We start from the raw sequence: 27,320 nt of genomic DNA, 5'->3' as shown, positions 1-27,320 counted from the left end.
AAAATATAAAGCCACATTTTTATATAATTTATGATTTAAGTAAGAGAAAAATATGCATAAAAATATGCATAAAAATATACATAAAAAATATACCTACATTTTAAACATTTGTGTTATTTGCAAAATGTTCTATTTATTGTAAATAATTAAATGTAACTAATAATGTTTTAAAAATTTTTTTAATTTCAAATAGACACAATTAGAAATTTAATTGTCAGCATTATTTTATCTTAGTGACAATCATTACTATAATTATATTGGTAACTATAATTATTACAATTATACAAGTCTATAATTACATACATACATTATTAAGCTTCCCTTTTATGACAGCTTTTAAAGGTCGCAATTGTTGTTTTCAAGAATACATGTACGATATACGTATTTTCTTTAGTTTTTCTCAATAAACAATTATTACACCATATACACATATAAAAATAAATTAATAATTGGTTCTGTACACATATTAACATACCTTTTTTACATTGACTCTCGTAATTTTAATATAATTTTATAAAACCGATATTATCCCCCTTATTATTATTTCGTTGATTAAACATTCAATCAAAATGATAATGAAAGATTTTAACGTCGGCGTATTCTTTCCCGAAGGTCCAATAAGCAAGTAAAGGATATTTTTCCAAACAAAAAATCGATAAACGCATTAAAAAATTAAGAATTGCACGGAAAAATGGGGACCACCAGGCATCGGGTCGCATTAAATATTTTAGCACAAAATGTTGCAGATTGAATAAGTACCAGCTGTAAAACGGCATAGTCGAAGAATCTGAAAATATATTTTGTATTATCTATATTGTATAAATAATAAATTATATCTATCATATATCTTAGACCTATCGTTTCTTAAACTCAGAATCAATATTATTTATGATCACAAAAAATCCATTAATCTGATTAAGAATTTTAGTGAATTTTTATTTTGTTATTTATTTTATTTTTTAATTCTGTCACATTATTTTTTTTGGAATTAAAAAATTGTATATATCTATTTTATTAAAAATTAAAATATTTTAAAAAATATTAAAATATTAAAAATATTAAAATATTAAAAATATAGAAATATAAAAATATTAAAAAATTTTATATATCTATTTGAGTTTGACAATCTACCTATTTCGATAGAATGATTATTGTTACGCGCAGTCGAAGAAGCCAGATAAAGTGTGAATGTCATGAACGCTATTGGGTCGATATTAAAGTTGATGGGCCAGAGACTCTGCAGCATCGCGTCGCCCATTTCATCAAAGTATTCATTCTTTTTGGCCAGAGCGGGTATAAATATATCTTCCAATAACCTTTGGCATAAAGCGCGAGTTTCTTCAACCGTTCCCGTGCAGAGATTGAATCTAGAAGAGCAAAAGTTTGCTTATGAACATCACATAAATGACAGAGATATCTTATATATTATATAGAAAAAAATAAGAAATTTTGGAAAATATTAAATATTTTTGTAATATGCCTTGTAATTTGTTTTATATGTATAATTTATAAATATTATTATTTTGTGGAACAATTTAAAAGAGCAAAATTTTTGACAATTATCCGCCTCGCATTTTATTTTATTAATTATTAATAATAATAATAATAATAATAATAATTATTATTATTATTATTATTATTTATTTTATTGTATGCAATAAAAGACAAGTAAGGATACCGACTTGTCGTCCATCCCGAGCATGCTTCCGATGACTTTCCAGAGATGCACCACACCTTCCATTTCTTCGGGAGTAGTTTTCACTCCTAAATATTCCCCGCTTATCATAGTATATCCGATAAATCCGAATTGAGCGAGTGCCATATCCAGTTGTGTTGGTTTATGAATGCCAGCCTCAGTGCTTCGTCGGAATGCAACACAGTGCTTTCTCCTCACGATCTTCAAGGACTCCAAGAATCTACAATAAGTTCATAATACTGCATATATATTCATAAAGAAAAATATTCATATATTCATAAAAATACATATAGAAATAAATAATAAATAAATGTATATATATATATATATATATATATATATATATATATTATATGTATAATAAGTGTAAAAAATAATCGAAAAGATATATATGATTATTATTCATATTTCACATATAAATTATTTGAGATTATATAATATACATTATATATACATATATTCAAGAAAAAATATACCAACGTTCAAACTTAATTATTTAAATACATAATTTGTTATGTAGATTGAAAATCTCATAGTCTCATATAAATTTATGTTTTTGTAATTTCGAATTGATTAATGTATATGACAGTTTTCTCTTCGAAAATTTTAATTACTTATTATTTATTATTAATTCTGCTAATTTTACAAAAATTATTTATAAAAATAATCTGAAAAAAATTATAAAAATTATTTATTAAAAATAATTTGAAAAAATTATAAAAATTAATGAAGTAGATTTTATAGTATATTACAGTTTTTTCTTTGAAAACTTTAATTACTTATAATTTATTATTAATTCTGCTAAGTTTACAAAAATTATTTATAAAAATAATCTAAAAAAAAGATAAAAATTAATAAAGTAGATTTATATGTTTATACAAATTTATTCGTATCAATTGTTTTTATTTTTAATAATTAAAAATTTCATAATATTATATGTATATCACATTTCTTCTATATTCGAATTAAATAATTTTATGTTGAATATTACTTTGATTTTTGATATACTCTGTTCTTTTCTTATATTGTGATACTCTCATATTCATGTATTCGAATCTTACTCGTTGGGCTTGCCATGAGGATCCTTTTCGTGCCATACGAATGTGTGGAGAATCGTCATCGCATATCTACGATACGCCATACAAGGAGTACCGCTTTGTTTGGTGAATCTAACTACTTTAAGTATGGTCGAAATAGCCAAGAGAGATACCAGACCACAAAGTTTTGCAATCATCATCGAGAAAACATTATTGTAAAAGGCTTGCTGACCAAGTCGGAATTTTTTCTCATCGTAGAACGGCGGCAATTCTGGTTTTAAAGATTCGTAATTTACCAGAGTGTCAGCACCTTCCTTAAGAATGATACGCAATCGTTTCTCCACCACATCTGAAAATTTATCGAAAACAATTATGCTTTTAAATAAAATAATTTAGCAAAAAAGTTATTAAATTTCTAAATATTTTATCTATATATGTTTTAACATAAAATATTTTTAAGTAACGCATATATGTGTTCCATTTTGTTCTTTTAATTTTTTAAAATTCAATATACATTTTCTTTTTTATTTGATCATTCTAGCCCGCAAATAATACCTATAGATCATAACAAAATTTTAATATAGAATACGCAGTAATATGCTTGATTATTTTAGTTCCTAATTTGCATTGTAAATTTTGCCAACATTTTTGAATAAGAAATTAAAGAGCAAAAAATATATATAAAATATATTTTTATCACGGTGACGTCTCCAAAGGAATTTTTGCTGAAATCATGCTTATTGTGTGAATACATAATGGGGTATTTCCAAAGCTACGCTTGGCAGAACAGGAGGATGCATGTAATGTAACGATGTTGTGCGATCGCGATCGCACAAGTCGACTGAACATGTTCCGCATGTAAAAATGCCAAAATCAACGTTGACATATGTGCACGTGTACGTGAACAGAATCGAAGAAATACTTCAGAATTTTAACAATCTGACTTAACGCATGCGTCCCATGCAATTATATATGTATGACCAGATACACGATTATTTGTCGGACAATAATTAAAAATATACTAAAATAAAATATATTAAAAATAAATTAAAATATAAAATATATTAAAAATATACTAATAATTATATTAAAAATATATTAAAAATAAATTAAACTATAAAATATATTAAAAATATATATGGAATTTTTTTTATTAAAATGTGCTGTGTTATGCAACAGAAGTATTCTTCTTTCCTTTGCAGTTATATTAATAAATATATAAATAAGTATTAGATTATTAAGTATAAAATGAAATATTATATTGCCTGCAATACAGATAGTTTTGTATAACGATAAGATCTGTGCTCTCTTCATGTAAATCACTCATTTGATATTTGATTTTATCCGATCAAGTGCAATGGTCGATCAAGTTGCATATTAATCCGATCGTATTTTATCGGACAAATAAGTGACGGCTTATTTTCCGTTCACATTTAATCGGAAAGTACATTACTGATATTATTTTATCGGATAGACCTAGAGCCGATCGAAAAATAAAAATCGATCGGATTAGTACTAAATAGCTTTTTTCGATTAAAATTGCTCAATATTTTCCTCAAGCGTAATTATTCAAAAATAATGACAATAATATGTCCATGCATAATTAAAAATCGAACTAAGAATTCAAGTTGAATCAAGAAAAAATATTTTTTATGAGATATTTGAAGTGCAAAATTATATAATCCAAGATGCAAGACATGAGAATTCATTAAGAATTCATTAATATAGCCTCTCGCCTTGAACTTTTTGTTACATATTTGCATATAAATTTTTCATAAATGTTTTAAAAGAGAGGAAGAAGTATATCACATGTAAATTTCATGCAAATTTAAGACATTTATTACCATATATCTCAATTCTATAATCTTTTACAATTTTGAAAAAACATCAAATGTTAAAAAATGCTGAAAGTTGGTGAAAATCTAAAAATCGATATCAGTCAGAATATCTTTATGTAAAATATTAAATATTTTCTCTATATCAAAGAAAAATCTTCATGTCAAAATATATATTGACATGAAAATTTTTCTTTGATATAGAGAAAATATTTAAACTTTTATTTTTCGAAACGTTATGACTATCCAAATATTCTATTCTTCAAATGTATGTATATGTGTACTCTATTATTATATGTATGTTTGTATTATATCCACAAAATATTATCTTGAAATAAGAATATAAAAATAAAGATGTGTGCTTTTTATGTTAAAATATTCGTATTGCTTGACAAGGATATACAACCAATGTGTGTTACTACACGGAAAAAAATATTAGCATATATATAATTATTCCTATATAATTATTAAATACTTTGTAACGTAGCAAATGCAGAATTTATAAACTTATAAGCAAAAAATATCGGGATTTGCATAAGATATAGACTAGTTAAATCACATTTTTTAGCAAAACATTATTAAAAATATTTATAAAATTTAAATAATATTTTTATATAAAAAGATTGATTCAAAAGATATACATTATAGCATTAAGTACTGATTTTTATATTTTATTTTATACATTTTTAAAAGAATTCAAATATTTTGTAGATATTTTTCATATAGAACGTGACATTAAAATATAATCAGTGTTACATGTGTAGGAATCGAATAAATTTTATTATTATATTTGTATATTTGACCGATGTACTTGTCCCGTCATTCTCGAGTCGGGTTATCTTGCGAGTTAAATAAAAGAGACTGTACACGTGTCTTCATATCTTTACATCTTTTATATATTAAATACAAGTGCTAAAGACCAGCTAATATTAATTTATTGATTTAAATAAATAATTTCCGAAACCCGCGATCCTACACATGTATAATACTATAATAATATATTTATTAATAAATATTTATTTATTAAATTAAATATTTATTAAATTTAAAATAATAATTAACCTTATAATTAAAAGATTTTTGCGGATATAGTTGAAAAAATTCGAACTCATCGACAGAATCTGCAAACTGTTAAAAGGATACAAACTAGTTTGTCCGTTCATTTTCGATGCATACTTTAGTATGAACATGCGATTTCTTTTAGCATTTCGTAATTTTAATGCGGGAAGTACTGCAGCAAAAAATACTTTAACAAATTAAGTTGCATTCTATTCGTACTTTCGTTAAATAAGCTGTGCTTCTCTCATGCAAGATGAAAATGAAAGGGAAATCTTTTTTGCATAAATTCTTATTACTATGTTGCATTTTTTCGTCAAACATATACCATATGTATGTGACAGTAAATAAATAACTATTCTATTAAATAGGCGACTTGTATTAATTTTCTATATTTTTAATAGTTAATTTATTGTTTTTTCTAATTAAATAAAAAAAGAAACAATGTATAATAATTTTCATTACTGTTTGCAATTAAAATTAAATAACGTACTGTTTGAAAATATTTGGTATATTTTAATATTTGTTTGATATCTTTTAATGATTTGTTTTCTCTAAAACAAATAAGAAATGAAACTTCTATTGTATACTTAATAATTTCGATATTCATTCGATCATTCATATAATTTAGCACACGATTCGAAAGTCTTATATAATGTCTCTTCGGAAATATATATGGAAGAGAAAAAACAGTTTCTCTACATCTTTTTTGCGGTCTACTAAGCACAACCTTGAAGGAGATAGTTCATTTTTAATGACCATTAAATATTTCGCAAAATATTTACGTCACCTTTTAATTTTTTTGCCATTTATGTTTGAGAACCCTTGTAGATAATCTTTAAATATATAAATATATAAATGTATATAATATATAAGCAAAAGTATATATGGTAAATTTAAATTGTAATCTACGAATACATATGTGTATGCAATATCAAGTCTAGAAAGCTGCTGGTATAAAAAATATAAAACATATGCATACGCAATTATAATTTCCTTATAAAAATTTATCACTAATAACGCCAATTAATTATTTATTTCTCTCGCATTTATTTATTTATTTCCGTAGGGGGGTTAGAGGTTATTGAAATTAAATCTCAAATATAAAATTATGAGATATTTTAAATCTTGGTAGTATACCGAGACATTGATACATGCCTTGTGCACAGTTTATTTCCAACGAAAATTTAATTTTCTGATATACAGTAATTTAAGTACTCCGAAATAAGTGATTAAGTACTCGAAATAAGTGATAAATTGGCGTTACTAGTGATAAATTTTTATAAGGTAATTATAATTGCGTATACATATGTTTTATATTTTTTATACCAGCAGCTTTCTAGACTTGATATTGCATACATATATATATTCCTAGATTACAATTAAAATTTATCATATATATTTTTGCTTATATATTATATACGTTTATATAATTTCCAATTAAAAATTTTTATTTTAGTTGAAAAAAATAGAATTAGTCAAAGAAAGAAAGAAATCGCGAATTATTGAAATTATAATGTCAATAACTTTAAGATATGTCCTGTAAAAGAATTGACATAACTTACATTTATTTATAATATCATATAAATTTATCAAATTATTTTTAATGAGATTTTACTAATAAATAAAGTTTGTTCTATGACACTCGAACCAAAAAGCATACCTTTTATGCAAAATAACTGACCTTCTACAGAAACATTAACCGATAAATTTTCAGTCATCTTTCTGGGTCGCCTTTATTTTGTCATCGGGAGCCCCACGTTAGAACTAGGTAATGCTGATTCACTTATAGGTGCAGCACTAATTGCAGTCGATGCATCCACGTGCAAACTTGTACTATCAAAGATTTTCGCGAGATGTATTCTCTGCAAGTCTCAATATTGTACTAACTACATTTAGATTCTCTGTTACATGAACGAGCTCTCTTACAGAAGCTGGTTTCCAGTCGTAAGTCTTCTGGAGAAAGGTACCCCTTCCACTTTCTTTTTCCCTTCCATATACATTTGGTAGTGGATGCTGTCTTACCTGAAGAACAGCGTACTTTCGTGCAAGGTCTAACGTTTCGCATGATTCCAAAAAGAAATGCATTGAAATTCTTCTTTTTCTTTATGAATTTTCCAACTCATCCACGTCTGATGTGTGTTTGAGAAATCTCAAAAACTACACTCTTCTCTTAAAAAAAAAAAAAAAAAAAAATTGTAATTTATAATCCGATTGTGCGGCAAAAATTTAAAGTTCGAATTTTTAAAATTGATAAGTATGACGAAACTCGAAACGGAGAAGTTCATTAGAACATTTAGCACAGCCTACCGGATTTATTTAGCACAACTCGCACAACTTGCAAATAAAACCTTGTTTATTTGACGTTACATAATGCATGACCATCCAAAATCTATTTGCGAATGCACGAGGTAAGAGTCACACGTGATATCACGTCGCTTTCACATGAAGAAAACACGGAAGATGTTCCTAATCGTCGATTCTAATCGGATGCAAGCGTTGCGCGAATGCGTTCACGAATTGTCTTCCGCAGTTAAATTTCGTCGCTTTCAGTCTCTTCCCTTTCCGAAAGGGTATTTTGATTAAATGTCACTTTGATGTCCACCGGAATCATTATTCGCGCAAATTCGCTGTTTCACACCCGGAAGAGCCCGCGTCACTGTCGCAAATTGAACAACGTTGACAAGTGGTCGACGAAAATCGACTTCTTCTCGTGAGAAATAACGTCTCGCAAGTGAGAGTCGCACGGCTCGTTTGGCATAAACGGAAGAGAAAAGTCCTCCCACCTTGGTTCTTCCCGCGTAAAGTCGTTCTACACATCGCAAAATCAAGTATCAAAGCGGTTCCCCCTTTCATGCTAGTGAAAGCGTAGATCATTACGAATCGAGCTATATTATTTTTACTGCTTTCGACTGTCTTTCTGTTCGTTTTAACATTTTTCAGAAATATAGAACATTATAAAAAAAAACATGATTGTCAAAATATGAATGTGTTAGCTTCGAAAAAATATTTTCATCGAGTATCAAGTTTATAATATGTTTATATTGAATATTAATAAGCTAGGTACGTACATATATTTGTGTGTATATATATATCTAGCTTATACATATTTATAATAAATATGCGCAAATTACAAACGATTTTTAATACTCATACATGGAATACATTATTGCCAGTAAAATCGTAAAAAATGGATAATGAATAAATATGTATCATTGCTTAAGAAAAATGAACTGCTGTAGTTATCTTAGTCCAAAAAATATATATGAATTTCTGCTTGATCTAATGTAATATTGAGTTAACACACAGCTCTAATATTTATATAAACATCATTAATAAAATTTTAATTTTAACTAACAAAAATGTTTAAAATTAAAATTAAAACGATTCTCGTTGATATTTTCGGTAAAGAAAAATCCTAAACTTATATTAGAATGGACAATAAAGAAAAATAAATTACAAAGTCAATATAAAGAAAATTAATATGGTTTACATTAAAATTAAATGGACAGCGAGTATATAAATAGCAATAATACTAAAAAGACTTTGGAAAAATTATATATTATAGAATAATAATACAGTATAATGTTCGTGGCAATAATGGTATAATAAACTATAATATATTCATATGTACCTGACAATAATAATAAGAATCTAAAATAACACAAATACTGAAATACATGTTATTAACAAATCAGATGAAGGGCGACGTCGAGGACGTTTTGGCAGAGAAACGAGCCAGGCCGCTGTAGAATTAATTAAAAGAAAAATGCCGTGATAAAGTCATAAAACTGACGAAGTTCGTGTCGGCATTTGAATACGCTACTTTCTCTGAAGACTTAAAAGAAGCACTTAAAAACCCGCTGTTTCAGTATCGTTATTAAAGATCCACACATTGCAAGAGATACGCAATTTAATTCATCTAAATAAACTTAAAAATAAAAAACGTCCGCCAACACACTAAGCGCCATCGAGAAAAAAAAATTGAAAAAAAGAAAAAAATAATTTGATAGTTATTTTTTTTATAGTTAAATAAAATTAACAGACTCAAAATTCTATATAGTCAGAACTCATTATGTTGTATTGTAACTGTAATAAATTCATATGAGAAAATCTTACATTCTTTCGTTTAAAATATTTTTTCTTCGTGACGAAACTTTGCTTTTCGCCAGAATAGTGAAAGTTTTGAATTTTAATAAAGTCCATTTGCATACTTGAAGAGAGGAAGGAAGATACGATCAAAAATGTATCGCGTCTTATTTAAATTCATGAGATTGTATCTGATCGTTGAATCTGATTTTTCCAAAGTCTATGACTTCTATTTAGAATTTTATGTATAGGTATATATTTAATTTCGTAAAAATTGAGCGCGATATAACGCATCGATTCGCTTGCCTAACTTAATCAATTACGAGTCGCTTATGAAGGGACGCTTAGTGTGTACTAAATAAAACAATATCTATATTATGTATAGAAGGGACTCAGAGGTCGCAATATAATAATTACACAGCCTTATTCCCACACCGTTTCTAGGAGAATTCAGCCGATTGTAAAATCGCCATTTTCCACAATAATAGAGGTATTTTCGCATCACATTTTTATTTTATGCGGCATGTTTCATCTTCTCTCCTCGTTTTTTATAATTATACGCACTGTCTCTCTGCGAAAAATTGTGGCCCTTTCCTTTACTACCGCATATATAAATTAATCGCGAGCTGAGATCTCTTTAACGTTACTAACGAAGCACCTTGAGAATACGATGAACAAATATGACTAATGTTCGGAAATAAAATTCGAGTTCTCTGGTTCAAACAGTTCGCAAGTACATATTAAAATATCGAAACATGCGACACGAGAATCATGATAAAAGTGCGGTTCGCAAATTTAAATAGTTGCAAAGAGTCTCCCTGTAGTAATCCGAATCGGGTCTCTTAAAACTATTTTAGCCTGATGATACACCTAGTAGAATATTCAGAGAATGATAAAATTGCCGCGAAAAGGCAGATTTTTCTTACAAAAATGCCGTTTCCAAATTGGAATATTAACTTGCTAATTTGTAAATGACGCTCAAAGTATTTTTCTAAAAATATAATTAGTTTTACAACTTTCTTTAATAATTAGAACTAGTTTTAAAAATAGTTTTTTTTATATATATAAGAACGTAATAAAATTGCGCTTTTCTTTAAAATGAAAGTTACGAAAATATTACGCGCGTATAGTGTCTGTATATTCGAATAATAATAAATCAGAAATTAAGGATATGCAAATAAAAATAAAAAACTCACAAATTAGATAACATTTACAATAAAACTGAAAAAAAAATAATACAGCGTTTAATTTGACACTGCATGATAGAAGAATTTAACATTTACGTATATTTATAACCTTTGGTATTCGTAAAAAAATAATGCTTCTGAGAATAATTTCACAATTCTTAAATAGTTAGAGTATCAGCTGAAAATTCGCACTATGAAGTATAAAAATATATTTTAATGAAGCCGACTTATTGGCAAATTTTGTTAGATATAAATATCACTTGTTCTTGTCATAAAATGTTCTGAAATAAAATAGATCGTGAAGAAAGGCTCATCCTGAGTTATTAAAGTTCAGGAAAAAAAGAAGAAAGTCGACTTCATCGACAATTAGATTTAACAACAATTATTACACATGATTTATGCGTAGCACTATTTGCGCGATTAAAAATCGACTCTTTCCAACTATTTCAATTTAAAAATGGCAGCTTTCTCCACCACTCTTATCGTGGCAGCTATTGTGGAAACTGTTAGAATATAATGACGGTATATCGTCTACAATTAGAGGCCAAACACTATTTTATACTTAGAGAAGACTGTTTAGCATTAGTTGGCGGCTACTTAATGCTCTTTAAACATTATATATGTTTCGCTAAAACTGCAGTTTTTGTTCAGCTCTTAGGGACAAGGTCGCTAATGTGCGGTGCGTTTAACGCATTAAATAGGAAAATAATGTGCGCGACCCAGTCGTGACCTAATCGAGGGCTAATTGGGCGATTATGTCTATATAGGCGCAATAAATGACCGATTAGTCTCGATCAGGCTGTATACGACGCATATCTTAGGCTGATAAAACTGGCAGAGTATCCAATTGAGAAGCGTATTTCCTCAGATCGGTTACTATACGGTGTCACTGTACATTCTTTCAATAATAAGATTGTACAGCGAGTTTGTGATGGCAGATTTTAAATCGCGTAATTGGCTCTGAGTTTTGGCGTTCAAACCGAAAGATGAATGATGTCGAAGGAACTGAAATGCAATCAATCTGCAATTGAGAAATTAAAAATGGATAGAAGCAGTTTTCTTTTTGTACGAACGTGATCAGCGAGTCATTGTCCGACTTAATTCGACAAAATTAAAATGTCGATTTTTCGAATTAAATTATATATTATATGTAATTTAAATATAAATAAAATATACAAATATATAATTTTTAGTATTAAGTTATTTATATTAGATTTTATACAGCCTTTGATAGCCAATGATAAATAAAATGAAAGAACGATCCTCGCTGACTGTACGTTCCGAAAGGAGAAGTTATGCGAATTTCGATAGGAACTTCTCCGATTGCTTTGTAGGAAGATAAGTACGAGAGATGATCAGATTATACATTCTATAATAAAATGCTTCTTTCCTCATTAACCTACGGCAACATTCGTTTAGCAATAATTACTTCGGCTTAAATCTACCATTTCACTCTAATGGTAGATTGTCGACAATGTCGCTGTATACTTAACGGAGCTGGGTAAAACACTGATTCACACATTGAAATCACAGAGCAAATTTCTGAACAGTTATTAGCGATTCAATGAACTATCACATGATGCGTTAATCAGTGAAGATGATCAATATCATAGAAATGATTTCGCGTACATATGTGACTACTTATCAAGATAAATCTCGCGTTACACAACATTCGGAGATCGCTGTTCTAAATAGCACATAAATGTATTCATTCACTCGACTACTGCGCTTCTATGTTTTACCCAGCTTTGGCGCTTATTCAAATTCAAAGTAAATGTCAATTCATTTTCGTGCATAGGGACGACGTTAGGCAGTGTCCCAGAATACCTCGTACACTTAAAAGTATTTTTTAATATCACTCTCTTTGTTTATCCGACTCCCTTTTGCCGCGAGATATTGGAAGCAGATCGATTATTTGTTAGATAGACGGATTTCGATTAGCAAACGTGAGCTCGTGCTCTCAAGTGATCGCATTCGTCGCCGTAGTGGGTACAATAATACCAAACAAATTAATTTAGCTTTGTTCAGAGTGTTTACATATACATACATACACTTTCAAACACACACGCATACGCATATGCTCATTAACATACTCATTTAGTCATTCACTCACTCTCTCTTTTGATATATATATATATATATATATATATATATATATATATATATATATATACACATATACATATATATACACATACATATATGTATATATATATCTATTTTAAATCAAAAAACTTAAACATTTAACGAATTATTTGTATCATCACTTTATATAACACTTAGTTTTGTATAAAATCTAGAAGGAAAACTGAATTTGTCACAACTCATTGGCTAATTCAATTAAACAAAAATCTAATAAATTTCACTGTAACAAATGTTTTCCAATATTTTAGAACCTCGCAATATCTTTGTAGTAATAATTACAAGAGTATTACAAAAATAATAATCGAATTATACTTAAATACTAAAAACAAAGTAGAAGAAAATAATCTACATTTTAAATATGGCCATACATTGTAAAAAGTTGATTAATCAAACTGTTTTAAAATTCAAATTGTACCCAAACGAATGGCTTTTCTGACATTTCTATAGTCGACGATAGCTGATAAATAGACACGTTGATTTTACTCTAGTACTGTTACTCTAGTATGATCATATAAGCTATGTTCGCAACAGTTTTCACAGCCTGCTGATTAATTCTTAACGATCCATCCTTTGCTATCATTGCTGTATTCCGAACTCTGTAAGTTTATTCCAATCTTTCAAGAAGCAAAAACTCTAATAATAAAAAAAAACTTTCAATATTGTGCGACAATTGAAAAGTTGTGGATCGCCAAGAATTAAAATATCGACTATCGAAGTGTCTTCTGTAGATGACAGTATTTTCAGATACCGACTATCGAAAAATTCAACGGCACAACGATTCGCCGCATTTGTAGAATTACGCACTATAAAGTCCATAATATTAGCTATTTGCGCGATGATATTCAATCGTCAATTTTCCCAAAGGAAGACGCAGATTTCGAGTGAAAGGACTCGAAATATCTCTCTTCTGTTTGAAATGTTTCGATCGTCAAAAGCGTATCTCCTCCTCTCTTCCTCTCACCTCCAAGTATCATTTGTTTTCTCGTGACTTTTCTATCAAATAATAATGTTCTATCTATTTACATCAAAACTCTCGTGACGGCACAGCTGCGAACCAGCTGTAGACCAGGCTATCACGAGAGTACAGGACCGACCTCGGTCGCGTCTTTGCAGTCTTGAATCGATATCTGAGCAATCTCGCTCACTATGTCCTCCTGAGCCTCTTTCTTTAATATCGTGTATCCCTGTCCCTGTTCCTCGTTCTCGCACGTCGCTTTACCATTAACCGTCTTCGTTTGACCGTTCACTTTTCTCTTGTTAGATGTCTCTTCGCCGGATCCGCTCGGGTTGATCTTGAACACGCTCTTGATGATGCTATTCATCGTTGGCTGCGAGCGTTTCGGACTCTCCGACGCGAGAGTATTATGTTTATCATTTCTCGTCATTTTTCGCGTTCGCGCATTGCTCCTGGTAAACTTGTTAAGATTCTTCTGAACAGTTGATTGTGGTGTTACTGGCACTTCCGTCTCTTTCGTTTCTGAAGGCTTATCTATTTGTACAGAATTCTCCTCACATGGCGGGTCACCAATGGTACACGCCGTTTCCGGATTGTCGATTTCTTCTTTTTTCGTCGACGTATCTGCAATCACGACTTCATTATCCTTTTTTAGATCCTCATTCAGATCTGTCGCTAAAACAGTCTTCGGTTCCTCCGTTTTTTCTCCTGAAACTTTATTATTCTCCGTATGATTAGTTATATCCTGCCGCTCCGTCGGTGTTTCTCTTTGAAGAACCTTAACGGGACTTTTCGGCTTTGTCAAGGATTGATCTTCCTTCGTTTGGCAATTTGTACAAGTAGGTATAGGCGAATTTTGCCTCTTAGTAGCGTTATTCTTCTGAATTACTCCCATGTGCGGTCTACCCGTTCTGTGCACATTATTTTGTACATTAAACGGTCCAGGCTGCTCATGTGGTTGCGGTTGTACAGTATTCAAGTGCATTTGTGGTTGCTGTTGTTGCTGCTGCATCCTGCGAATGTCAACGTGCATCACGTTATCCATACGCGGCGACGGCGGCGGCGGCGGCGATTGTTGTTGATAAGCGCCGTATGACTGAAAAGGTTTGATCGGACTCGAAGGGTTAATCATTGGAGGAGTATTTGCGGCCGGTCCGTACGGCAGATTCGAATTAGGATGCATATATGTAGTATTCACGTACCCATGTGGCCATGGTTGTCTAGGTTGAAATTGATGCTGCGCAGTAATAACATTTTGCATGATTTGATCTTCTCTGCCGTGTTCCCGATAATTGTAATGATCAAGTGAGAGTACTTGAGGAACTTTATTATGATACTGCTTCGACAAAATAGGACCGGATATAAAAATCGGCTCGTTCTTGGGAATTACCGGACTCTGAGGCTGAAGACCATAATTGTCGTAATGCATATTTTCATTACCAATAGTTTTGCCATAAGTAGTTCGTAAGATACTGTTCGAGTGATACTGCGGTGGTTGTGGTGCGTACTCTTGCTGCTGCTGCTGCTGCTGTTGTTCTGGATACTGAGGATACTGTGATATAGAGGGTTGAGCATCGATCCAGGTTTCTTGTTGAGGTGGACGCTGCTCGCTATCGCGAATGGCTAACACAGCATTCCAAACTTCTTTTAACTCGCCCGTGATATCTCGGTCTTTTAGAATTGTATAATGACGAGTAAAGAAAACTCCTACATTCATTGCTTCTACAAAGTCTAGTAGTAGTTCGATAAAGCTCATACGCTTCTGTGGAAGATAATAAAATACATATGTAACAAGTAAATTACTCATGAACTATTATAAAAGTTTTATAGATTTTACTATTCTGTACATAATTCTATAAAAGATGAATTACCTTTGGATCCTGAGCATTCTTGCCACTCATTCGTAGGACTTCTGGATTGGCCATTACAGCAAACACAATAGCCTCTGTTTTTGTGCGAGGTGGTGGTACTCTCATACCTCCATAGAGCGGCACGGGCAGTGAAGGTCTGCGAGGCATTGCAATTTTATCCCAAGACAGTACATTTACGTAACATGGTGCAGTAGTGCCCTAAATCGAGAGAAGATTGATTAATATAACATTCATGCTATCAATTCCTTCGAGTTGTGTAAACAATATTCTCTTATAATAATCGTACTCTCATTATAATGGTATATTACCTGTATATAATCTTCTATGCACATATGCGGCTGCGGAGGGTTCTTAAAAAGTCGCGCACCATTGCGCTTCATTCTGGGCACATCTGTCATTTTGCAGCTGAAAATTTATTCGACCATAAGAATTCTATGCAAACAACTTTTCATCTGCGCTATCAAAATGCCATTTCTTTCGCACACAAGACTTTTCAATGTCAGTGATATTTACGACAAATACCGGAGCAGCGATCGACTAATTTCTCAAAAACATTTACATGTAGATACGGTTCACACGACTCCCATAATTTTAATAACGCGTCACAAGCATCCGCGGACGAGAGAGAATCTCAAAAAATTCAAGATTATTTGTCGAATCAGTTAAAAACTTATCGCACACGTCGTAAGTAGACTCCTCGAGATCCTGTGTTTCGAGAATTTCTAATTCACGGTATAAAATACGAAGGGAAACGCAAATAAACGGAATTAAAAACACTTTGCTATCAATATGGCGCAATATCAATAGCGGGTCGGAATAGCGCGCGTTATGACAGAACACGGATTTCGGGGACGCGGCAAGTGTCGCGCGAGCAAACGGACGAGCAATTATGTAACGCGAGTACGAAGGGAGAAGGACGATTCCGCGAGCGTCTCCGACCGCAATCGAGGTCGTTCGCACGCGGCCAAGGCTAAACGCGCGCCTACGGCCGACCTAACCTCAAAAACCCGCAACGAGACTCTCGCGTCTCGGCGCCGCGACTCGTCCGAATTTACAGTCGCGATTTTTTCACGAGCGACAAAAACTGGACGCGCTTCTTCTCTTTTCCCGGAACAACTCACCCCCAAGATGGTCTCTCGTTAAAGCAGAAACGCTCAAACAAACCGCACGGACCCAACGCGACGCATTCTCGAGCAGATTCATGAGCAGCGGATTCTTTTTGTTTATTATCTTCTTCCCGGAGGCTCGCGCGCGCCATCTCGCGGCGGCGCCGCGTCCAACATGGCGGCCGGCGTAGGGACAGTAGTGGCACGCGCCGGAAGCGAGAGTCAGCAAATTCCCTAGAACTCGCGTGCTCTCCGCTTGCACAATTTTGGCGGGAAAGGTTGGTCGCGCGTAATTGCGAATCGGAAGTTCGTCGATCTGTCGCGAGTATTCATGGGCCGATATTCTTCCATTGAACGATGTAAATGGTAAGTGTTATATTTTTCTCATTGTTTCTTCCTCGAAGATGCTCCGAATAGATATATGATTGTCATTCGATTTTTGATTAGAAAGAATAACTATATATTATTGATATATATTGCTCGAGAGAGAGAGAGAGTGAGAGAAAAAATATATTCGCGAATCGATCACGATGTGGAACAATGATAAATACTATCGCAAATATATTTATGGTAATTAATGAATTATTACATATCATCCTTATTTTTTGTCGAAGATGCGCGATTTTTCAAATAATATAGACTGTTTTTTATTTTGGTTAGAAAAAATAACATCAAGATGTGTATATATATACTGTGTTTGCTGGGATGCATATTGTGTGAAGTTGGCGCTATTAGACTGAAGTTGCCGATTTGTAGGATAACGAATAGCCTCGACGAGTATCAGGCAGCTGCATCCCGCTGTGATTAATTAGTAAGTATATAATCGTTTCTAACTTTTATATTGTAATATTTATCAATCGCATATCATAATTTCAACGTTCATATATATATGTAGTCGGAATTGTTCGAATTCGAAAGTTATATTTCACGAGAAATTCGATGCAAAATTTCTTGCCAATGCTCCTAATCAACATAACCCAACCTAATCTGTTTTCGCACGCGCGAATGTATACGTGTTGCGATCCGTGTGCGGATATATATCCATCATTAGATTATTCTTTAATATATATGTATATATATGTATATATTTATATTTTATATTTTATATTTTATAAATATTTATAAATATTCTCTCTCATTAATGTTTTATAATATTATATATATTATTTTTATTTGTTACAGGTAACAGTTCACGTTTCGGAAATGCCGTATAAAGTATATCGGACGATCGTAATTATTCGTGTTTTCGCGAATTAATTAATGTTGTAAGTGTTACGAAGGATCAAGAAAGGAGGACGAGGACGACAGCGGAGCAACTGCGTGAGGTATGCAAAATAAATCCATATAACATTTCTTTTAAGAAACACATATTATATTTTTGTTTAAGTTATCTCTCTCTATATATGTATTTTATTTGTTATTACAGCTAAGCATTAAGTTGCACGCGAGTTCGACTGCAAGATTCTCGAGTGCCAAACGGATTGTTGTTTCATGATTATAATTTTCGCATTGTTTTCTCATGTACGCGAAATAGATTCACGCGTCGCGTCGGGAGTGCCGTGTAAAGTGTCGGGCGATTGTAATTATTCATGTTTTCGCGAGTGTCGTGAGTGCTACAAAGGACCAAGAGAGGAGGAGGAGGCTCGGGGAAGCATCGGGCAACGGGACAAATGAAAAGGTATGCAAAATAAAAATTTAAAAAAAAAAATATATATATATAAATACATTATGTATATATGTACATAATTTGAATATTTTGTTTTCAGATCAATGGGCTGTGTACTACAATTCCGCAATTGCACGGCTCGGTGAGCGAGCATTGTTTATTTCATAACATTTCTATAGCGGTAATGAGAGTGTATGAAACTGGTGTCATTTTGTGAAAATTCATAAATAATTAAAAATTCTGACTTTATTTGCAATATTTCTGGAATGCTTGATAATTCAAATAAATTGTTTTGACGATTAAAGCAAAGAAAATGTCTTGGGACAAACTAATTTTATTAGTAATTATTAGAATTAAACAAATTTATGATTCTACATGAGTTCTAAAAAGAGTTCTGCTTTCTAAAAGCAAAAAATATTAAGTAAATTAAAATGAAGACAACTAAATATCTACATATATCTATAGATATTGAGACACCAGTTTTACATACACGTACATTATAATACTAACAATCTGAGACGAAATTTTTTTCTACTTTGATCTCAATTTTGTTCAATTTCAATTTAACATATATTTTGATATTTTATAAACAGACATACATATAATCAAATTACCCTCTCGACATTATTTAATTAAATATTTATAATTTATTAAATGAAGTATTTATATTTAAGTCGAAAACTCGTTTTTGAAATTTTTAAATAAGCATTCGTTTCTATCTATTTGAGTAGAAAGTAAGAGTTCTCTTATGATTTCTACATGAATTAAATTTATCGAAATTCATATATAAACGCTAGAAAATTGAGATTGAAAGTAGGGCTAAAATTTCGCTAAATACAAAATTTTGAAACTCATACGAAGCTTGTCGAAAAAGTATTGCGGCAATAAGATTCTATTGTCTCTACATATAAATTCGTAATCGCAATTTTATTCATGCTCTCTCTCTAAACCGCAGTCACATTTACGAACTGCTCTATATAATTATTAACAAACAATAATCATCCAATAATTCAAAATCAAGTTTTATCGTGTCAACAAAACGTTAGCGTGCAACAATTTCGCGCGAATATGATGTTTATCCTTGACGAGCAACGAAAAACAATCAGCGGAGCCGAATATAGCGGCAAAAATAAAATAAACAAACGCTCGGGCGACGATCGAGAGAAGCGTCTTTTATACTGAAACTTGCTGTAGAGCTTGTATAAGAACGGGCGGCTCGGAGGACTGTAGTTAGCGACTATTAATATCATCGATCGGGATCGATAGTTCTGCCTGCGAGGCGTCATAATGATATGGTGGATGGTGCGGACCTCTCTGATACTTGGCCGATACGTCACGTACACCGGTAACGATGTACAAGTGGCGTCAATAATGCTCGCAAACATCGCGCCCTGTTGTACAATCTGTTATCGTTAACTCGCTCTTTCTCTCTCGGAAACCCCGTCCGCTAATGCTCGCCGCTAATGATCCGATATTAAGAAATAAAAAGATGGTGTTACAACGCCGATATAGCATTATTGGCGTTAAAATCCTTATCCCGCGAGAAAATATTCACATCGTAAACGTCGCAAGTTTCCTTTTTTTCCCCGATCGACAAACGAATCTATCCAATACATGACGTTCGATCTAAACCCGACATCGATTTTCTTTAACGTTCATTTCAAGTAAATTTCCCTTCGATAAACTACTTAAATTTACGCGAAGATAAATTTTAGAATATACTAAATTTAATATATAAATATGTATAATATATAATATATATATAAATATAATAATTAGAATATATGAGATTCTATTTAAAATTTATCTGATAAAAGAGAAGGAATTGTACAGACTTATTTCTTGCACGTGCGTTTAAAAAAAATGCAAAATTGTTTTAATTTATGAATCACAAATATATCATCTCAAAGATTTTTTTAGCGAATCAAACCTGAGCAGATATCACGGAGATAAGACAATTGGAAAGCATATCTTACCGATTGTCATGCATGTATTGTCGCGGCCGGCTCGTGCAAATTTGTACGTAAAATCGCGCGAGTTCTCGCGTCGTTAATGCGTGCCTCGATCGTTCCGCTCGATCCGTACGACCGGCACGATCTTACCTCTCGTAAGGACCCTGTAATGCGGAATAATGGGTATCCACCCACTCGATGAAAATTACATGAGACGCTCGGGCCCCTCTCGTTCTCGGAGAGCGGCCACTTTCTCTCCACGCGCGCGGATCCGAGGAGCACGTACGCCCGGGCGCGAAAAACGCGCAGGAAGAATTAAGGAGGTGGTGGAAAGAGAGAATACGGGCATATCGTGCCAAGAATAATTGTTTACTAGGTGCAAACACTGTAATTAAAATCTAAGGTGATACAGATCCGAGATAGCAAACGGTTTCGTATTGTACCGCGGATTCGCGCAGGTGGGACATCCGCACATCTGTCTTATATGCCTCGCATTTGCATTCTCTTTTTTTGTTTTTGTTGTAGAACATCTTGCGTCCAAACGAACGCAAAACGAAATAAAAATTTCGAAAAAGGTTTAAGAATTTGATTAAATCTTTAAAAAAGATGAATATTATATTTCTATATTTTATGTGTAAGAGAAAGATACACAGAGAGAATTTTCTCTTAAAATTTACCCTGAAAATCATGCTAATCATCGGGTAATATTGTATTGGAAGAATTTTATGAGTTTCCTCGATTAATATTTACCACAATAGAAAAATTAATATTTATCACAAGATATAAATTATGTTCGCTTAATTTTACTATGTTCATAGTTCTATAATTTTACTATGTACATAGTAAAATTAATCGAACATGTTTCATATCTTATTAGTAGATTAATGTACATATTAAAATTTACAATGCACATATTAATAATTCATATTGTGGTAAATATTAACCAGAAAAACTCTTATAGAATTCTTCCAATACCATATTGTTCCATGATTACCATAACTTTTAAGGTACATTCTAAAAGAAAATTTTCTCTTTGTATACATATCCACAATACATACTTAATAAACTTGTATCTCTATTATAAAATAATTTTTTACACGTATTTGCATTTCCAATTACAAAATTGATATTTTTATATCTTCTATTTAATCTGATATAAATATAAAAATATAAATAAATATATTATTGCATTATTATATGTTATAATGCAACAAGATGTGCAATAAGATATAAATTCTGATTTTTTATGGTATAAAATAAAATGTATGTCTAAATATAATGTACATTATTATATATGTATATACATTTATTTATACATGCATTTATATATGCATTATATAAAAATACAGAACATACTTATTGCACATCTTGTTACATCATAACGTGTTTGCAATAATAATAGTGGGTAAAACGTGAGTTTGAAAAGGAGAAAATCACCAGGTGCGTTATGTTACACGATCGGCGGCCCCACATGGCTCGTCATTTAAATTAGTCGAGAGCAGCCTCCTTTCGAAAATTAATTGACGTATCGATTGGGCAGACACATTGTAACGATGTCTCGGTGGTGCCAGCTTATACTACCTACCACATAAACAATGATCGAATAATGACGTCGCATTTTTTATTCGAGAATGATAAGCAAGCATGATTATTAAAAAAGTGGAATTATATATATATATATATATATATATATATATATTTATATGTAAATGTCTATATTTTTCTCTCTCTGTGCTCTATATTATTATATTAATGAAAAAAATTAAAATTATCGCTTATTGTAAATATTATATTAATCATACATGGGGAAAAAATTAGCCACTGTGGCTTTAGCTGTCCCTACATATTACAACCTGAAATTTAATTATCATGCCTAAATTTTAATTACGATAACTAATACTAATATTTTTTGCTATAGTAAACAAAGAATTCTATATAGCTAAAACATATATTAGCTATCATAGTTAAAATTTAGGCATGATAATAACTAAATTTCATGTGTGATACAGAGATAGATTTTAGCTATAATAGCTAATTTTTTTCCGTGTATAATAATTGCCATTATCATTCAAAAGGTGCACATATTTTTTGTAAAAACAAATGTGACAAGAGTTATAATTATTATTAATACTGTACGTAAAAATTTCTCGCGTTTAATCGAAGGCAACCGCAAGCGGAAAAGATTGAAACGAATCCTACACATGCAAATTTTGGATTGATGCGATGTTTTTTTCGATAAACGAAAAGACCCAGCAAACACAGTATATAACTGTTATATACTTAAGCATGTTACATGTAACGTATATGTAATAGTTGTAATTTCCCACTCATAGATGTAACATTTTTAATATTACATATATTACATTGTAGTTATATTGTCATTATATCCCAAGATAGCACTGACTTATCAATACATATCAATGTGCTATTTCCTATATAATTACAATATAACTACAATGTAATATATGTTATATTAAAATATGTTACATCTATGAATGGGAAATTACAACTAACACGGATGTTACATGTAACGTACACGTTATATTACCTGTTATATTCCGTTTTATTACAGCAATGTAACAATTATATATCGGTGTTTGCTGGGTTAGTTCTAATATATACTCAGCAAACACAGTATATAAATGTTATACACTTAAGCATGTTACATGTAACGTATATGTAATAGTTGTAATTTCCCACTCATAGATGTAACATTTTTAATATTACATATATTACATTGTAGTTATATTGTCATTATATCCCAAGATAGTACTGACTTATCAATACATCAATGTGCTATTTCCTATATAATTACAATATAACTACAATGTAATATATGTTATATATTAAAATATGTTACATCTATGAATGGGAAATTACAACTAACACGGATGTTACATGTAACGTACACGTTATATTACCTGTTATATTCCGTTTTATTACAGCAATGTAACAATTATATATCGGTGTTTGCTGGGAAATCTCCCGTTGCTCTCGTTGCGTTCGTTCATTCTTCACCCTCAGCCGGCTCGGGAACGCAAAAATGTCGAGCGGGCGACGTGCGCGATTGGGACGAAGACGCGTCGGATAATATAATAACGAACAAGGTAGACACACGCGCAGATATAAAAATAAATGGTCGTGGAGAGAGAACGCGGCAACACGACGCGCCACACGCAGAGACCGCGCGCGAGACGTGTTTATAGTAATGAGCCTTGTCGTTATTTGTCCAGCGAAGGGGATTTATCGAGATACCTCGTGAGATCTTGTTGCTCGATCTTCCTCCCTCGATGTCTGCTTATTTTCTCCGCCGTTCTCTGCTCGTTCTCCTCGTTCCCGCTAGGTTGTTAACCCTCCCGCGTCTGTATAGAAAAAAAAATCGAAGGGTTTGATTTTATTGGTGATGAAAAAAACCACATTTATATATATATATAAAGTGTCGCGCGACATCCCCGTGTCTTAGAAATTTTTATGACGGATTCTTCGGCTGAATTGCAATCAATATTTTATTAATTAAAAATGTCGAAATTATTAAAATAATCTTTCGGTTGACTGAGAAAATTTGAGGCGTTTTAATAAACGATGCGTGTATGCTGAGTCAATAAAAAACAGGCAATATTATAATATGAAGCTAAAAATAAAAATAAAATTTTCATTTCCATTAACAGCTGATTATAATATTTTAATTATATATTTGAAAACAATGTAATTTTATCGCGTAATACTAACGTTAATCACACGCATAATTCGCGATTTAATATCTGCATATGATGTTTTTGCAACAAATGAGAAAGCTTAAACTGGAAAATATATATTTGTCACACAGCTCTTCGTACAAAATTGCAATAATATTTATGAATCTGGTTGTTTATAATGCTTTCCGCTATTTATTGGCTTTTCTCATTCGGTGGTAAAAATAAATAATATATAATTTTATAAAACGATTAACTTTCAACGATTATTTATTATGAGAAATAAAATATTGCGGACAATATTTGCGGGGGAAAAATACTCGCCGATTTTGCGAGTATATCGGCTATAAAATCGCAGACTTGGCAAATTTCAACGATCACACGACCGGGCCGCGAGCATCAAAGATCAAGATGCGCTCGCTTGATACGAGATTATCGTTGCAATGAATTTCGCACGCGATACACTTGTGTATCTTACCCCACCTCGGGAAAGAAAAACAGCAAGAGCGACCTAAGAAATTATCGGCAGTTTAAAAGATGATTTTGCGTTCGATGCTCTCTTAGCCTCGATATATACCCTGTACTTTTAGGATCCTGTTATGGTTATCTCACGAATCACTGTAATACGCCCGTAATGTGTGACATTCCGACGAGTTTTTCGATAAATATAAAGTCATTAATTCACCATGTAATGAATGTTGGTATGGGAATTAATTTTTTTTTTTTTTTAGATAACTTCTTAACTATCTAAATATTATTATTTACTTAAATCTAGGATCTCTCTAAATGTCCCGGAATGAGATTCTACTCCAAGCGAGAGATCATATAGAAAAATTGATATATTAACATATAGCGAAATTAAATAATTATTATTTGAATAATTAAGTCTTGAAAAATATCTTTTAAAATTTTATACATTTCTATAAAACATAAAATTTAAAAATTTATATATATTATACATGGTATTGGATGATGTTATGCAAAAAATAAAACTAAAAGGAATAGACACATAAAAAATAGCTATACGTTTGCTTATTTTTATTTGTTGCGTAATTTTATTTTTGCATACAATCTAAATAAAATAATAAAAATTCACGCGATGCCAAACATTTATCGCGCTAACGCTACTTGACAGTTCTTCGTCTAACAACTCGCTATCGCGGCTTACAACCGCAAAGTTTCAATAAGGAGGCGAACCGACATAGGTCGCCGTACATGCACGGGATATCGCGCCTTATTCGCGAATAAGGTGCACGTCAACGTGACTAAAGAGGCCTCGTTACCATAATCGTCCAGGCTCGAGGTATATTCTTAAATCTGGCAAGCCAACACCTAAACACGGTCATCATCGCTCCGCGGTATAATAAGATCACATCCCACTGGACCCAAACGGGCCTTCTCTCGTGACCCTCGTGGCCCACGATACTCGTCAGGTCGATTCAGTCGAAATGACTTCTCTCGCGAGCAGCATTTTTCCTAAAAACTACCGTGAAACGGGATATCGTTAATAATTTTTTCTGCAAATAATGCGTCACAATTTTGTGGAGAACTATTCAATATATTTGTCGTTAATTATATACTTCATTTTTTTATTTTATTGTTTGAAAGAAGATAAATTTAACTTCCTTAACGCGATAATAATATTTTTACACATTTTAATGAATTTTTTATTATGTATTTTTGAATATTTTTTTCTTTTGTCTTTATACAAATATATACGTAAATTTTAATTAAATTTAAATTGGATATATAAAAGTTTATGACAATACGTATATTATTTCAGGTACATACATAATCAATATCAAATTATATGAATAATTACATAAAAAATGAATATGCACAAAGAATTTTCTTTTAGAATTTATTCTGAAAATTATATGATAATCATGGGACAATATAGTATTGGAAGAATTTTATTAAAGTTTCTCTAATTAATATTTACACCACAGCAAAAAATATTAATATTCAGAATAAGATATAAAATATATTCCATTAATTTTATTACGTACATATTAATATATTTATTGTGATAAATATTAATCAGAGAAACTCTTATATATAAAATTCTTCCAATATTATATTTCCTATCTTCACGTGTATTTACACATATAAAAAAATGTATTTGTGAAAAATTGTGACGTTTGGAAATATTATACGGTGAAAGTGTAAATTTAAAGTTTACCTGCAAGTGTTATTGCATTCCTGAAATTCGAAGATGTAGCCTCAACTGTGAATCGGTCCGATGTTATTTAAGAGCGACGAGATGAACGAGCGAGATGATTACTAGCGGTTTAAAGATGATCCGCCGATCGAGGGACGCCTACTCGGATACCTGCAGTTTGCTGCGCGCTCTTATTAAGATTATCCTTCCATCGGATCACTGTAATACGCTCGTAATGTGTGACAATTCCGAGATGATTTGCATCCCTGGATACGGAAGACATAAAGCCATCAAGCGGGTCGCAATCTCGCAGCCCCATCGTTCTATTAAGCGTCTTTGGAAAAAAACTGCAAGGCGCACGTGTGCTGCACGGATCAAATTACTTGCAGGTACTATTTTCTTCCTATCCCCGCTCGCGCACGAGTTCCTTTTTTAATTTCATACATGCGTCCACACTCGCGGAGGGAAAAAATTGATTCGCGAACGGGCAGACGGAAGACCCGAGGGGCACACTATTGGCTTCGCGAAAACGATGGGGCTCGTATAATAATGATCAGACACGAAACGCCCGGAGTTACGTGCGTAATTGTAAATTACCTGTTCTCTCGGAATAAATAATTCGTTTCGCGCGTCAAAATATAATGCTTTTCTCTCTCTCTCTCTCTCTCTCTCTTTCTCTTATCCTTTTGCAAAAATTATTCGCAATAGAAGAACGAAAATTAAAGATAGAACCATTTTGAATCTGCAGTGATCTATTAATTCTCGATTGTTTTTATATTACCGCAATAATGCGTGAATCTTAAAAATTGTAGAAATTATCTCTCTATATATTAACAATTTTTATCTATTAGCAAGGATACCTTACATATTTA

At 31.7% G+C, this 27,320-nt stretch overlaps 2 protein-coding genes and 1 long non-coding RNA gene across 3 annotated transcripts in view; 1 reads left to right on the top strand and 2 right to left on the bottom strand.

Moving 5' to 3' along the window:
* Positions 1 to 221: 221 nt before the first annotated feature.
* LOC114944346 (uncharacterized) lies at positions 222 to 8,595 on the bottom strand. The gene is made up of 6 exons (XM_029320241.2): positions 7,935 to 8,595; positions 7,309 to 7,796; positions 2,758 to 3,082; positions 1,683 to 1,916; positions 1,132 to 1,367; positions 222 to 787 (listed from the first exon to the last, which is right to left on the bottom strand). The coding sequence occupies exons 2-6, from the start codon at positions 7,343 to 7,345 to the stop codon at positions 561 to 563; spliced, it is 1,059 nt and encodes a 352-aa protein (XP_029176074.1). The 5' UTR covers positions 7,346 to 7,796; positions 7,935 to 8,595; the 3' UTR covers positions 222 to 560.
* Positions 8,596 to 9,168: 573 nt separating this feature from the next.
* Positions 9,169 to 17,106, bottom strand: LOC114944343 (uncharacterized). The gene is made up of 4 exons (XM_029320238.2): positions 16,993 to 17,106; positions 16,180 to 16,276; positions 15,872 to 16,069; positions 9,169 to 15,762 (listed from the first exon to the last, which is right to left on the bottom strand). The coding sequence occupies exons 2-4, from the start codon at positions 16,267 to 16,269 to the stop codon at positions 14,119 to 14,121; spliced, it is 1,932 nt and encodes a 643-aa protein (XP_029176071.2). The 5' UTR covers positions 16,270 to 16,276; positions 16,993 to 17,106; the 3' UTR covers positions 9,169 to 14,118.
* A 549-nt stretch (positions 17,107 to 17,655) lies between these two features.
* LOC114944353 (uncharacterized) overlaps positions 17,656 to 27,320 on the top strand; it is a 51,762-nt gene continuing 42,097 nt past the window's right edge. Inside the window, exons 1-4 of the long non-coding RNA XR_014924460.1 lie at positions 17,656 to 17,788; positions 18,160 to 18,302; positions 18,404 to 18,655; positions 18,744 to 18,785. This is a non-coding gene — a long non-coding RNA (uncharacterized LOC114944353). The remainder of the gene's footprint in view (positions 17,789 to 18,159; positions 18,303 to 18,403; positions 18,656 to 18,743; positions 18,786 to 27,320) is intronic.

The sequence above is a fragment of the Nylanderia fulva genome, unplaced genomic scaffold (genome assembly GCF_048542155.1).
Source record: "Nylanderia fulva isolate GAGA-0341 unplaced genomic scaffold, ASM4854215v1 Scaffold18, whole genome shotgun sequence".
Classification (NCBI taxonomy): Eukaryota; Metazoa; Arthropoda; class Insecta; order Hymenoptera; family Formicidae; genus Nylanderia; species Nylanderia fulva.
This window is presented reverse-complemented; position numbering and strand designations above follow the sequence as displayed.